This window comes from Drosophila subpulchrella, unplaced genomic scaffold, assembly GCF_014743375.2.
Source record: "Drosophila subpulchrella strain 33 F10 #4 breed RU33 unplaced genomic scaffold, RU_Dsub_v1.1 Primary Assembly Seq354, whole genome shotgun sequence".
NCBI lineage: Eukaryota > Metazoa > Arthropoda > Insecta > Diptera > Drosophilidae > Drosophila > Drosophila subpulchrella.
The window spans coordinates 2291372-2303549 of record NW_023665577.1 but is presented as its reverse complement, the minus strand read 5'-3'; the positions used below and the strand labels follow the sequence as shown (position 1 = coordinate 2303549).

General features: G+C 44.8%; 1 protein-coding gene across 1 annotated transcript; it reads right to left on the bottom strand.

Annotated features, from left to right (window-relative positions):
- Positions 1–224: 224 nt before the first annotated feature.
- LOC119560210 (homeobox protein slou) lies at positions 225–9933 on the bottom strand. Its single transcript, XM_037873568.1, has 4 exons — positions 8560–9933; positions 7175–7433; positions 1648–1928; positions 225–764 (listed from the first exon to the last, which is right to left on the bottom strand). The coding sequence occupies exons 1-4, from the start codon at positions 9676–9678 to the stop codon at positions 549–551; spliced, it is 1875 nt and encodes a 624-aa protein (XP_037729496.1). The 5' UTR covers positions 9679–9933; the 3' UTR covers positions 225–548.
- Positions 9934–12178: the final 2245 nt, after the last annotated feature.

Sequence of the window (12178 nt, the reverse complement as noted above, 5' to 3'; positions counted from 1 at the left end):
TGAGTATCTGAGTGCCTTTGAGCCCCTGACACCAAATGAGAAGCAAATTTAAAATTTTACACTTGACTTGGCATTGTTGTCCTGCCATTTCACACGATTATAATACAGAACATCGCACCCCCAAAAATGCCATCATCCGATTTGCGAGAGAGAAACACATAACACAGCCGCTCTGGGTAGTTTTTAAAATGTTTATTTTTCACTTGACATTTACGCAACTTTTGGTTTGCTCTTTTTGATTTTGCTTGCCACTTAAACGCTACAAGTAATCGTATAATTTAAATCTAGATATGGCATTCGAGGTTCTAAGCACTAGCATAGCATATTTATACAATAACTATATACAGCATGTAATCGAGGGAATCGAGATAACAGAAGATACTAAACACACACACTTAAAGCAGTATTGACATTTACAGTTTATCCTTGGGCGCCGGATGGGGGGCCACCGATCCACTTCCGGCCGCAGGACCCGCAGGACCTCCGCCCACTTCCGGCCTGCCTCGCTTTTCGAAGAGTTGCAACAATCGCTGTTGCATCTTGCAATTTTATGAGTGAGAGTGGCTGAGGTGGTGGGCGCCCAGGGGGTGGAAGTAGGGACCGTAGGGCGGGTAGGGCACCGCGTGCGAGTAGAGCAGTCCGCTGGCGTACGCCCCCGGGCCGAAGGAGCCGCCGCCGGGCGGGGGAATGGTGGGGGAGTTGACGTCCATGCCGGGGTTCTGCTTCTTCCACTTGGTGCGGCGGTTCTGGAACCAGATTTTAACCTGGAAAACGGATATGGGAAACGATTGTTAAAGATGTTTTATTTCACATAGTGTGAACCATTCTTTTCATGTCTTATTTTATCTTTGCAGATATTTATATGAGTTCAAAACACTGAATAGTTTATGTAAACTTCCTTATTTAAATATAATAAAATATATTAATGGAGATTAAATCTTCGATAAACCCAAAAATGAACTAAAATTCTTACTCCGATAATGTTCATAAGCTTACATATATGTATTTACCGAGAAGCTAATATATTTTGGAGTAGATGCTATGTCTGTCGAGACTTGGCATTTTAAATCCTTCAAAAATGATTACTACTGCGGCACGACTAATTGTCTATATGTTCTTTTTTTATTTCCTTTATATTTGGTAATCGTAGTTATCTGGTGTCGAAATAAAGTGTAAAAAAATTATTTTTAAAATGAAAAAAATTATTGAAAATGGCATTTATCCTTTTCTCTCTCTTCCTAAAAATACTCTGACATTTGTAAAGAGTGAATAAAGTAAGCTGGCGACTAAAGCTATTGTGGCTAAAAGCGAGAGTGCAAAGATCCAACTGCTTTATTTTACACTAAATACTCAAAATATAAAGGTTTTTAAATTTGTATGCATTTAAAAATTGATTCGAATACCATCAAAAACTATTATAATATATCTTTCAATATTTTTGGAACGCAAAATTAAATTAAAATTTTTTTTTTTTCAAACTTGGGCTCTATTAAAACTATTTAAAATCGTATGGCTTATGGCACATTGACCTTAGAGCTTAATCCTTAAACAATATTCATTGGGCTTGCTTCTTTCATATATGCTTCTAATTTTTCTAAATTATTATAAATCGATAACAGTAAGGGGATGTATGAAAGTACTGCTCACCTGTGTCTCCGTCAGACTCAAGCTGAGGGCCAGGTTCAGCCGCTCGCAGACGCTGAGATATCGGGTGGTCTTGAACTTGTTCTCCAGCGAGACCAGCTGCTCGTAGGTGAAGGCGGTGCGGGCTCTCCGGGGCTTTGAGCCACCGCCTCCGCCGCCGCCCCCCGATTTTCCATCCCCATTGCGACTGCCTCCCTTTTTGGAGTCCGTCTCGCTGCTGGGATCGTCGATATCGCTGCCGTCGTCGCACATATCGTCCTGATCCATGTCGTTCAGATCCTGGGCTGCAAGAGGGAAAAGCAGAGATAGGAGCTCGATAAATTCTGCGTGTCCTTCTTTTTGCATAAGTCAACAGGGAGCAGGGAACAGTAGAGCAGGGCCATCCATCACAGACAAATGTCAGTGTCCCGGGGGATTGACCAACGGAAATCAATCACCTCGGCCACCGCATCATTGTTGGATTAATTGGAATTTTTCGGCACATGTTGGCGCACATGTGACTCCCGGCTGACCAGTCCGGAGATTCGCCAGGGACGTGGGAGTGTCTGGCTGCGTTGATTGCCATGATTCGACAATCAAAATTCAATTAAGGCAGCTGGCCAACTCTCCAACTGACCAACTGGGCTGCGTGGGAGTGTCTTTCGGCGGAATATCAGTTACCAATTACGGCTGTACATTTTTGCGGCAAATAATGCAATCGTTAGCCAAAAGCTGCAGACCAGAAAGTATCGTAAGCCGTTAAGAACTTTGCTTGTTAACCAATTTCACTGCGGGCCAACAGCCATTCTGCGGTGAACCCCTTTCAAAGCCGTCGAATCGATTCAGCCAGGCGCAAAAGGGTCGGCCAAAGTGTCAACCCCTTCGTCAAGGATGTTCGCGTTGGTCCTGGTAATTGGCCAACATGATTGGCCGTGTTTGCATGACATTAGAGGGGGGTCGTGGCGCCTAAAAGTGCACCGCAGTTTGGCCAGCTGGCCGGCAATTAAACCGAAAATTAACGTGAACGCTTCATTTAATATTTAACGAATTTGGCGTGGACCGCAGAGGGGGCACTGCCATTACCGCCGGTAATGGGCTGTGGAGTGTTTGCAGGCACTTTGATATGCATTAATGGCACATTAGATGCCCGCCGCAGCATCAATAGCCAACCGATTCGAGTCGACGACTGGCCCTGACCACAATTGGTTTGAGTCAATTGAATTAACAGCCCCCCGAAAACCAAAGGGGGGAAAATCAACCGACAGACAGTCAGACAGACGCGCTTAATGCGCTGTCAAACAAACGCGGAAAGTTCAAAGGGCAGCCGGGAAAATCGGAAGGGGAAAGGGTGAAAAAGCCGGGCTGGCTAATAACCGTTGCAACCGCAGTTTTGCAGGCCAGCGAGGGCGCCTAATTACGCTGACCATTCAACTGAGAGCTGCAACGTGGCGTATGCGTAATGTCTGGCATTGAGGGAGACGAGAAAAACCCGTCGGACCAAGATCAATATTTGGGCCGGCTGTGACTAGCGTTTAATTAAACTGAAAGGATTATGCTAATTTGCGTAGAGTAATCTGAAATGTATGCGGCACGGAGTGACCCTCTTTCGTAGATAGAACATAATCTTTATCAACGGTTTAAATATGAATTTAACCTAAAAAGTATTAATAAAGCATACGTAATTTTGGTAGGTAGTATACTTTAGGAGAGTATAATATATTAGTCCTGCCCTCCTGTGACACAACTTTTCAAAATTCAAATTATAAAATTATTTTAAGACATTCTAGTATTTAAAACGGAAAAGCCAAGATACCATTTTAAAGAATGTTTATAAAATTTATATTTTATTAAAAACTCACCATTGATAATAGTTTAAAAAAGTGAACAAAAATTACTTTCAAGATTTTTTATCAGGATAGTTCTTAGTTCTTATGAAACATCAGCAATAATGGTGAAAAACTCCTAGCTTTTTAAGGTATCCCTTGTTAAATTAAAGTCAATAATTTAAATGCATCTTCATCACCATTTTATCTTGATTCCCATTGAAAGCCGCAATCATTCCGAAATTCTTATATGTCTGGCGTCTGCCATTAACAAAATGGCTGCTGTTAATTATAATTACGGCGAAAGCACTTCATAAGCAATTTTGATGATATGACAGGGGCAAGGAGAAAGGGGACCGAAGAGCGAGGGACCGACGGAGGGTGGCTGAAATTACAACATACAATTTAAACTTAATTATGAAATCCGAGTGTTAATTACCACAAACTGGCGCATAACTTAGCCCGCACACACAGGGGCACACACAGGAGCTGCCCCGAAATGGCTTATAAATTTGAGGTTCTTTGTGCTGGGGCAATCATTGTAATCGCATCCGCCCGGCCAATGCGACCCCGGGGAGCATTTGTCGTCTCATTTTGCCATTTTCATAAAATAATAAATGAGTGGCTGATGGACGGAGATACTCGTAAAAACGAGCCGAGCTCCCTGGCTCTGGAAATTGTCGCTTAACTTGACTTTGCGGCAGCTGCAAGGAGGCGAAATGGAGCTCGTCATTACACAGACACACACACGGACAGGACTCCCCCGAGTCCTGTCACCCATACACACACACACTGAAGGACTCAGAGAGAGAGAGAGCGAAAGCCAGAGAGTGCGCCAAATTGAGTGCTGAAAAAGAATAAAAGTTTTTCGCAGCCATTTTACATTTTTGTTTCGGGGGTTGGTCCTGCCCCAGTGTTCCATTCCGTTCCGCCCACATTTAAATGTTGCCCCCCCGGATTTCCCACCCCCTTTTTCCAGCTTGGTTATCGCTTGTTTTTTCATATGACTTTTGGGGCGCATCTCAGTTGCTTTGCTATCTGGATTATGCAGACAATATGTGGCTTTATTGTTGCAAAATGTGCCTAGCTCGTGTTGTTAGTTTTATGTTTTGCAATTTAAATGAAATGCAAATGGCTGAGCCTAAAGCGCACCGAATGGCGCCTTTGAGAATTGCAGTCAGCCCAGGCGTATGCGTAATATTTATGAATTATCAACCAGCTGCAGTTGAGAGAGGGGAAGGAGTGTGCTGGTGACATAAAATCTAATTAGTCGCAATGACAAAGGGCCCCTTAATTACGCTAATCTAAGCCGAAGCGAAGGCATTAACACCTCCTTCCAAAAGGTCATAAAGTAGGGGCTGGGGTTAAGTCTCCTGCTGTCTGAGTGTGTGTGTGTGTGTGACAGCGCCATTGAAGCGCCTAATGAATGTGCGGTAATTAAGTACCTTGCTAATTAATGACTACAGCAACACCAACCAACAATCGTTGGATGCCAGCCGGCAAACAGTGCGTATGCGTGATGCACACACTCCCGCACTTGCTGTCTGTCTATATGTCTTTCCCTGCGTGTGTGTGTGTGTGTATCCTGCCTAGGGGTTGCTATCCTGCAAGCTGGCAGCAACATAATTATTTCCAACATCATTATCGTGGCAAGTTTCCCCGGCTGTCTGCCTCCATTTCGGTGTTTGCAACCACTCGACTCCACACCCACATACCCCACATCCCCAATATCCACATCCCAACCCCCTTTCATGGGGTCGTTGGCGCGGCCATTGAGTCGGTTTTATTAGCAGTTATGTTCGCAGCCCTCGCCCGCCATTGATGAAGTTAATTGTGTTTTATTAACACAAACACAAATGCCCAAACAGCCAGCCGACAACCAGAAATGGCCGATAATGTGTCGCTGATAATGATGTGGATGCTGATGTGGATGTAGTTGCGATGGTCATGCCACTAAAGCCCCGGAAACGCCATTTTCCGTGTTTATAATTTCCTACATAAGCGCTTAACGAATTGCCCATTAAAAGAGGTCTGAGTGTGGGCAGTTTACGGCAGGTTAATTAATTGGCAATATAAATTTACCATTGATTCTTGAATAAACACAAATACGAGGGCTTCAAAGGGATCAAAGTGAATGGGTTATTGAAACCGATCGAGATAAAGTCGGACTGCAAGTATATTTACAAAAACATTCCACTTTTTTAAAAAGCAATATATACATACATTTAAAGATTTAGTAGCGGTTGAAAACGTAAATACATATTTTTTATAAGTTTTTGGAACTACAAATTGTATGTCCCCCTTCTTTTTTTAATAAGTAAACGAAATGTCTTCTATTCACATGTGCTATATTGATTTATACAAAAGCTATCTTTGTAAATTTAATTTTATTTAAGAAAGTATATTCATGGAAACAGTTTTCAAAGGGTACTGCTAGGCAACTCAGATATTTCCAATATTAAAAAAATAAATCTGATGCATACAAAGCTTTGTGTTGGAAAGTCCAGTAATTGAACCTCTCAATCCCAATCTCAAATTATTTGGTTTCCATCTGCGATTCCATTTCCAGCTTTCTGTCCGAAACCATTTGCCAATTAAGTCAACCCGTTTCATAATCAGATCATGAGCAGCGTTCAAACAAACCGCACCGAACTTGAACTTAAGCTCCATCAGCCCCAGCCCATGAGATTGTAGTTCTTTTTGCTGTTTTTGGCGCTTTGGCCAGCGGCTTAGCGATGGTATCGCCACGCCCCCCGCCCCGGCCCACAACAACTTCAATCAAATTTGCAAATTTTTATTTGAGCAATTTCTTTGCAGCCAAGCCAAGCATGAAAATCAATTAATTTTCAGCAAAATTTTAGCCAGCCAACGAGAAGGAAAAAGGCAGCAAAGGCATCGGAAAAAAAAACATTGGAAAACCGAAACCTGATCCGCAGGAAGACAAACAGTTGCAAGAGAGAAATCCAAAAAAAGAAGAGAGTCCAGAAAGGAATTTTAGCTCCCCGGCTGGCAATGGCTTTTCCCCAATTAAAACATCAATCAATCAATTAAAAGCAATTCTATTGAAAATCCTTATTGGATATGAGTGCAGCTTTTTGGTCTAAACAAGTTTGCCTTTCGAAAAATGAAGAGTGCCAGCGCCAGGCTCACTATTCGGAGATCCTTTTTTTTTCTTTGGTTGCTTTGGCATTTGCGCATTTGTTTGCCATTGAATAAACGCAAAATATAAATGCTTTCATGGCCAACATAAACACACAACCCCAACACACACCCACACACACACCCACACCCACACATACGTGACTTGCGCCTGAAAGCAGGCAACACAGAAATCCCAGGGCCTGCAAAATGGAGATTCCCTGCTTTTTGAGGGGTGCGGCTGGAAAAACAGAGAGGCAAATTCAAAATCAAAACATACCTAAAAACGATACAAGCAGCAGTATAAATATAACATGCGCCACCCACCACCCACGGGCATCCTAGCAGAAAAAATCAAAAAGGAGGTGGGTGTTTGCAGGTGTTCTGCCCACCACCTCCCCCTTTTATTGGCCATGTATTTGAGCACGGATGCTGCACACAGACTCAGACACTCGGGGGAAGGTGCTTATCTCACGTGCCTTCAATTCCCCTAGATTTCAATCAAATCAGACAGCTAACCATCAAAGTGACTTGCGATTCATCGGGTGCTTGGGGTCGAAATGAGATGAGGAATGGATAGCTCTACTCACCAGACATATCCTCGCTCTGATCGTCGTCCAGTCGCTCCTGCATCTCCTCATCCCTATCGTAGCTCCACTGCCTGGGGTGGCCGAAGGGTCCACTGGGCAGCTTGTTGCCCGTGAACTTGTTCGGGTCCAGGATGTTCTCCACGGAGAAGGCCAGGCGCTTGGTGGCCGCATCCCGCTCGCTGGAGGCACTCGTCGAGGCGGAACTCGGGTTCGCCGCGGCATTGCTGTTCACCGATCGCGTCAGGTCAACTGGGCAGACCTGTTGGAAACAGTGGATGGTTGAGGAATTAGTTAGCTATAAGTTTTAAATAAGGAATAAATGAACCAAAAATAACCATAAAAAGTTATTTATTAAATTCTGAGGTGATATGAGGTGATATGTGATCTTATCATATTGTATTAATCATATCCTATTGTATTGATCTTATCTTTATTACATCTATACTTTTTCCCTGCTTCGGCATAAATTTTGTTAAGATATATATATATTTTCATCGTCTTGATATTTAGATAACATTATTAAGATTTTATAACGAAACACTTTCTTACTAAAAGATTTTAAAATTCAAGAAATATCAGTGTCAATAACTAATGCTATTAGTTTGACAAATCTCTATCTTCATAAGGTCTAAGTAATTGAAGATGTTGATAAAAAGAGAAATAAGTTTCATAGATATTCTTCAAATTAAATTCGTATTTAAAATTCTACCATTTTACTTAACATTTTTAATTGCCATGACCAATTTGGCTAATTTGTATGATTAGCATGAAATAGTAAATAAATATTGTTAAATTTGATTTAAGTTGATTTGCATTTTATCCACTTCTTAGATCAGCAGTCAGCATGCAAACAAATATATTTGGTTTTTCATTTATGTGAGAACTTTGTACGGGCTCGCTTATCGATCTGTATGTGCCAACTGCTCTTGTACACTGTATGTGTTGCGTCAGAAAACGAGCAAATTACCTATACCCGTTTAATGGGAAACTCGCGACCACTGTTTTAGAAGTAATAAATTCTTTAACAAGATTATCATGCATACTCGTGCTCTCTTAATTTATGTATATTTACTTAGAGTCAATTGGTTCTGGCATTTGATATAATTAATTCAACTAATTGATAAATATCAAATAAAATATACATACTGTGTTCAACTTTTCATTACATTTATTGATGTCCCAAATTAAAGAAAGAACTAAAACACATCATAAGAATTGTTTCGTCCCTTTTTTAAAACAATTCGACATTTAAATCGCCACTAACGTCAATTTATAAGATAAAGGAAAGTTTTGCTTTCCACTTTCAATAAATGCATAGATATACAGTTTAAGATCCAAACAAACCCATATTCGCTACATGTGAATTAGTATCCCCCGTCACTTACCGACGGCGCACTGTGGGATCCATCGTTGCTGTCCTCGTCGTTCCCGTCGACGTTGAGCTCCTCGCTGGTGTCGCTCCTGGCGTAGTTGGCTGCGGCGATTTGTCGCGAAGTGGCTGCCGCTGCAGCCGCCGCAGCCGCCAGACCGCCCAGTTGTATTCGGAAGCCGTAGTCACTCAGATCCCGGCCACTTGGTGACCCCGAGCTGGAGTTGGAGATGGAGGTGCTGGCGTTGGACAAGGAGTTCGAGGCGGAAGCGGAAGCGGAGGTGCTGGGAGCCTGGGTGGTGGTGCGGGCGGCCACCGCGGCCACCAGCTTGATCCGCTCGAGATCCATCTCCGGGGGAGCGGCCACCTGCTGCTGGGCGGAATGCGGTGGGTTCTGGGGCGGAGCGAGGGGCGGACTCATCTGCTGGTCGGAATGCATGGCCGGGGAAGTGGGCGGCGAGAGGGGCGAGGTGGCCGGCGAGGGCGGGGCAGTGGTGCTGCTGCTGGTGGGCGCCCTCAAGTGGAAGACCTCTGCCGGATGCGGATGAGCATGTGGATGGGCATGGGGATGCTGGTGCTGATGCGGATGTGGGTGCTGATGATGCTGGTGGTGCTGGTGCATGTGCTGCTGGGCGACGGCCAGGAACTGCGGGTTCTGCAGCAGGTGCGGATGCTGCTGGAGCAGGGCCGCATGTGGGTGCTGCAGTGGCTCCGGTCTGGCCAAGTGGCGGACGGCACTCAGCTCGAGGAGCTTCCGCTGCTGGGCGGGCGTGGAGAAGGCCACCGCCTTCTCCTTATCCTGGGCTTCCTCTTGCAGTGGACTCAGGCGGCTCAGCAGGCTGCCGGAATCGCTGCTCATCTGTTTGAGCCGCTCGAGGGAGTAGCGCAGATCCTGCTCCTTCTTGCCCTCCACCGCCTGGCCATTGGCACTGATGATGAACTTGGGTATCTTGGCCGCCGGCGGAGTGGCTGCTCCTGTTCCGGATACCACGCTGTCCGTGCTGGCCACCTCCGGCGAAGTATTCGACTTGGGTGAGTCTGGATTCGAGTTGGGACTCATCAGCCCACCGACGGCTGTGTTCTGGGAGGATGCACTATCGCTGGCCTTTTGCGCCGGCGACTGCAACATGACCATGTTGGGGTCTTGGGGTGCAATCGGTATTGTCTGGGTTTCGAGTTCACTTGGGTGTTCACTTGGGGTTCACTAAGAGTTCTTGGGGAGTGTTCACTCAGTGTGCACTGTTCACTGCGCGTTGCCTGTCCTGTCACCTTGAGGGCAGCCAATCGACTGAATCTGAAGCTGCCAATATCCGATGGGGAAGGTGCTGTTGCGAGTTCCGATTGCGATTCCGATTATCCTGGGCGTAATCCGCGCGCGACGACTCACACGCTCAAGAGCCAGAAGCGTAATGACGAGGGTTGATTCCGATGCCTCCGCGCTGTTAATCCAACAGATGTGTTCTGGTCTCGCCTGCTAAATGCTGCCTTTCGGTTTCGGATGGTTCTGATGGCTGCGATGGTGGTGGTGGTTTGCGCTTTGAGTGACTCTCTGCACTCTCCACGCCCACCGCCGGTGGCTCATGGCTCTTTGAGTGGATTGGCTCCTCCCCGCCGCGGCTCTAATCTCCACCAGCGTCTAATGATTTAATTTGCCTGCCACTCGTTAGCAAATGTAATGGTCTGTTGCAAGTCTAAGCCGCAGAGCAGCGGGCTTCGAGAGAGAGAGGAGTCCGGAGATCTGGAGTTCTGGACTCCTGTTTTACATAGTTCTTCACTCAACTGTAATAGCCACCCGACGGAAACAAAGGGAAGGCCATCCTTGGGTTCTCGAGAGGATGTGAGTAATTGTCAAATTATTTAGCGCAAAATTTGTTTGTTTATGCGGTCGGTTGCTTGCAAAATGGATCCCAACTTTCTGCACTTTTCCCTAGTATTTTATTTTTATTTATATTTTGCTGTTTTGTATTTTTGCTCGTTTTCTTTGCTTGTGGCATGCCTGGTTTGTTCTTAGTCATTTATGCATGAATGCTTGCTGCCTCCTTCAGCTTAATTGAATTTTAGAATATTTTTGTGGCCATAATTATGTTGCTAATTAGTTGCTGTATTTACTTTTGGTATTTCGTTTTTCCTCTTTTTTTGAACGAGAAAATCATCTTTGTGGCTTGCCTCCTTGACACTTTCTATGTAAAACTCAAAGTGTTCGAGGGGGACGGCTGCACTGTTGCCGCACTCTTCCACTCCTGCCCTCTCTTTCTGGGGATTTTCCTCTCTCTTTCTGCTGCGCCTGCTCGCTCTCGGAAAATTCTTTTAAATTGAACAAAAATTTATATGCGCTTTGGCACAGACGATTTAATATCGCATCCAATTTGCGGTTTATACGCATCGCAGCAGTGGCCTTCAAGGGGGCGGGATGGGTGGTGGGTGGCATAGGCCACTCGGCACTGGGGTTTTTCATTCTGTTTTTCTTTTCTTTTTTTTTCTCTGGGTTCGAGGGGACAATGGGGCGTATAAGTGACATCGTTAAGTGGACGTCGGCTGCTGCTTAATGAACTCCGACGATGGAAACTTGGGTGCTAGCTGGATCCAAGGATACTCATCCTCCAATACTTCGCATAGCTTTTCCTTGCCACTCGTTAGCTCGTCTTTTCCCTACTACTTCTATAATTAACCGCAGATCGGCGAAGGGAACTTGGGCGCTTAATGAGCAGCTTGTTATGCCGTTTTTCGTTTTAATTAGTTTTAAGATGCTCACCACCAACACCAGAGCGTCGGGCACTCATTTTAATTGGCCCATTGATATATACTGTATTTACCCGCTGGGCATCCCCCGTGCTTGGGCCCCGTTTCTCGCTGTGTAATAAGTGCTTAACTCTTTTACATGCAAAATTAAATGATGCGCATACGCACGGTAAAACCGCAAATTATTTTAATTGCTTGTCTCGTCATTATTCATTATTTAAGTGCGCTCAAACAGCCGACGTATACGGAATACGTTAGCATGTGCATATAGCCACAGTACTTTGCAGATGTGTGTGTGGGCCGGGAAAATTGGCAGTTCGCCAGACGCACACACACACACACACAAAAGCCGCTGTTTACATAGACATCAAACTTTTTTGCGCTGCGGAAAAGCGGAAAATTGCTCTTGCTGTCGCATGTGGCCTGCTCTCTCCCTCTCTCCCTCTCTCCCTCTCTCTCTGATGTACTTACTCTTCCATTTAATTAGTGAAAATAAGTATTAAATGAGCAGCTCTTGTTAAAATAAATAGTGCATGCAATGGCGGCAGTTTCCCGCCCGCTTTTCCCGTTGGCTTTCAACAGGCTGTGCAAGATTTACAACTAATTAAAAGGCAAATAAAACCCTGGCAGATGGGGAAATGCGGGGAAAAGCGGTGGGAAAAATCGATAAGCTGATAAAATGAGCCGCTGACCTCGCGACAAAAGGCAATTAAAAGCACAAGTGCGCGGTCATCTGCATAATTATGCGATAATTAAATTATTGCCAATTTATTTATGGGATTCCCTTCAAATGGCCAACCGCCCTAAACCTATCCCTACTATCCCTTGTATTTGTATATTTAATGAAGTGCGAGGGAGATGGCCTCCATGCCGCCTCTTCACTCCCCCGCATTTTC

Bases quoted from the DNA above. Each gene is read 5' to 3' on its own strand.
- LOC119560210 (XM_037873568.1), bottom strand. From the start codon at position 9,678: ATGGTCATGTTGCAGTCGCCGGCGCAAAAGGCCAGCGATAGTGCATCC. The intron at 1,929-7,174 runs GTGAGTAGAGCT...TCCCTCTTGCAG, and splicing joins TCAGAGCGAGGATATGTCTG to CCCAGGATCTGAACGACATG. The intron at 765-1,647 runs GTGAGCAGTACT...TCCGTTTTCCAG, and splicing joins TGAGTCTGACGGAGACACAG to GTTAAAATCTGGTTCCAGAA.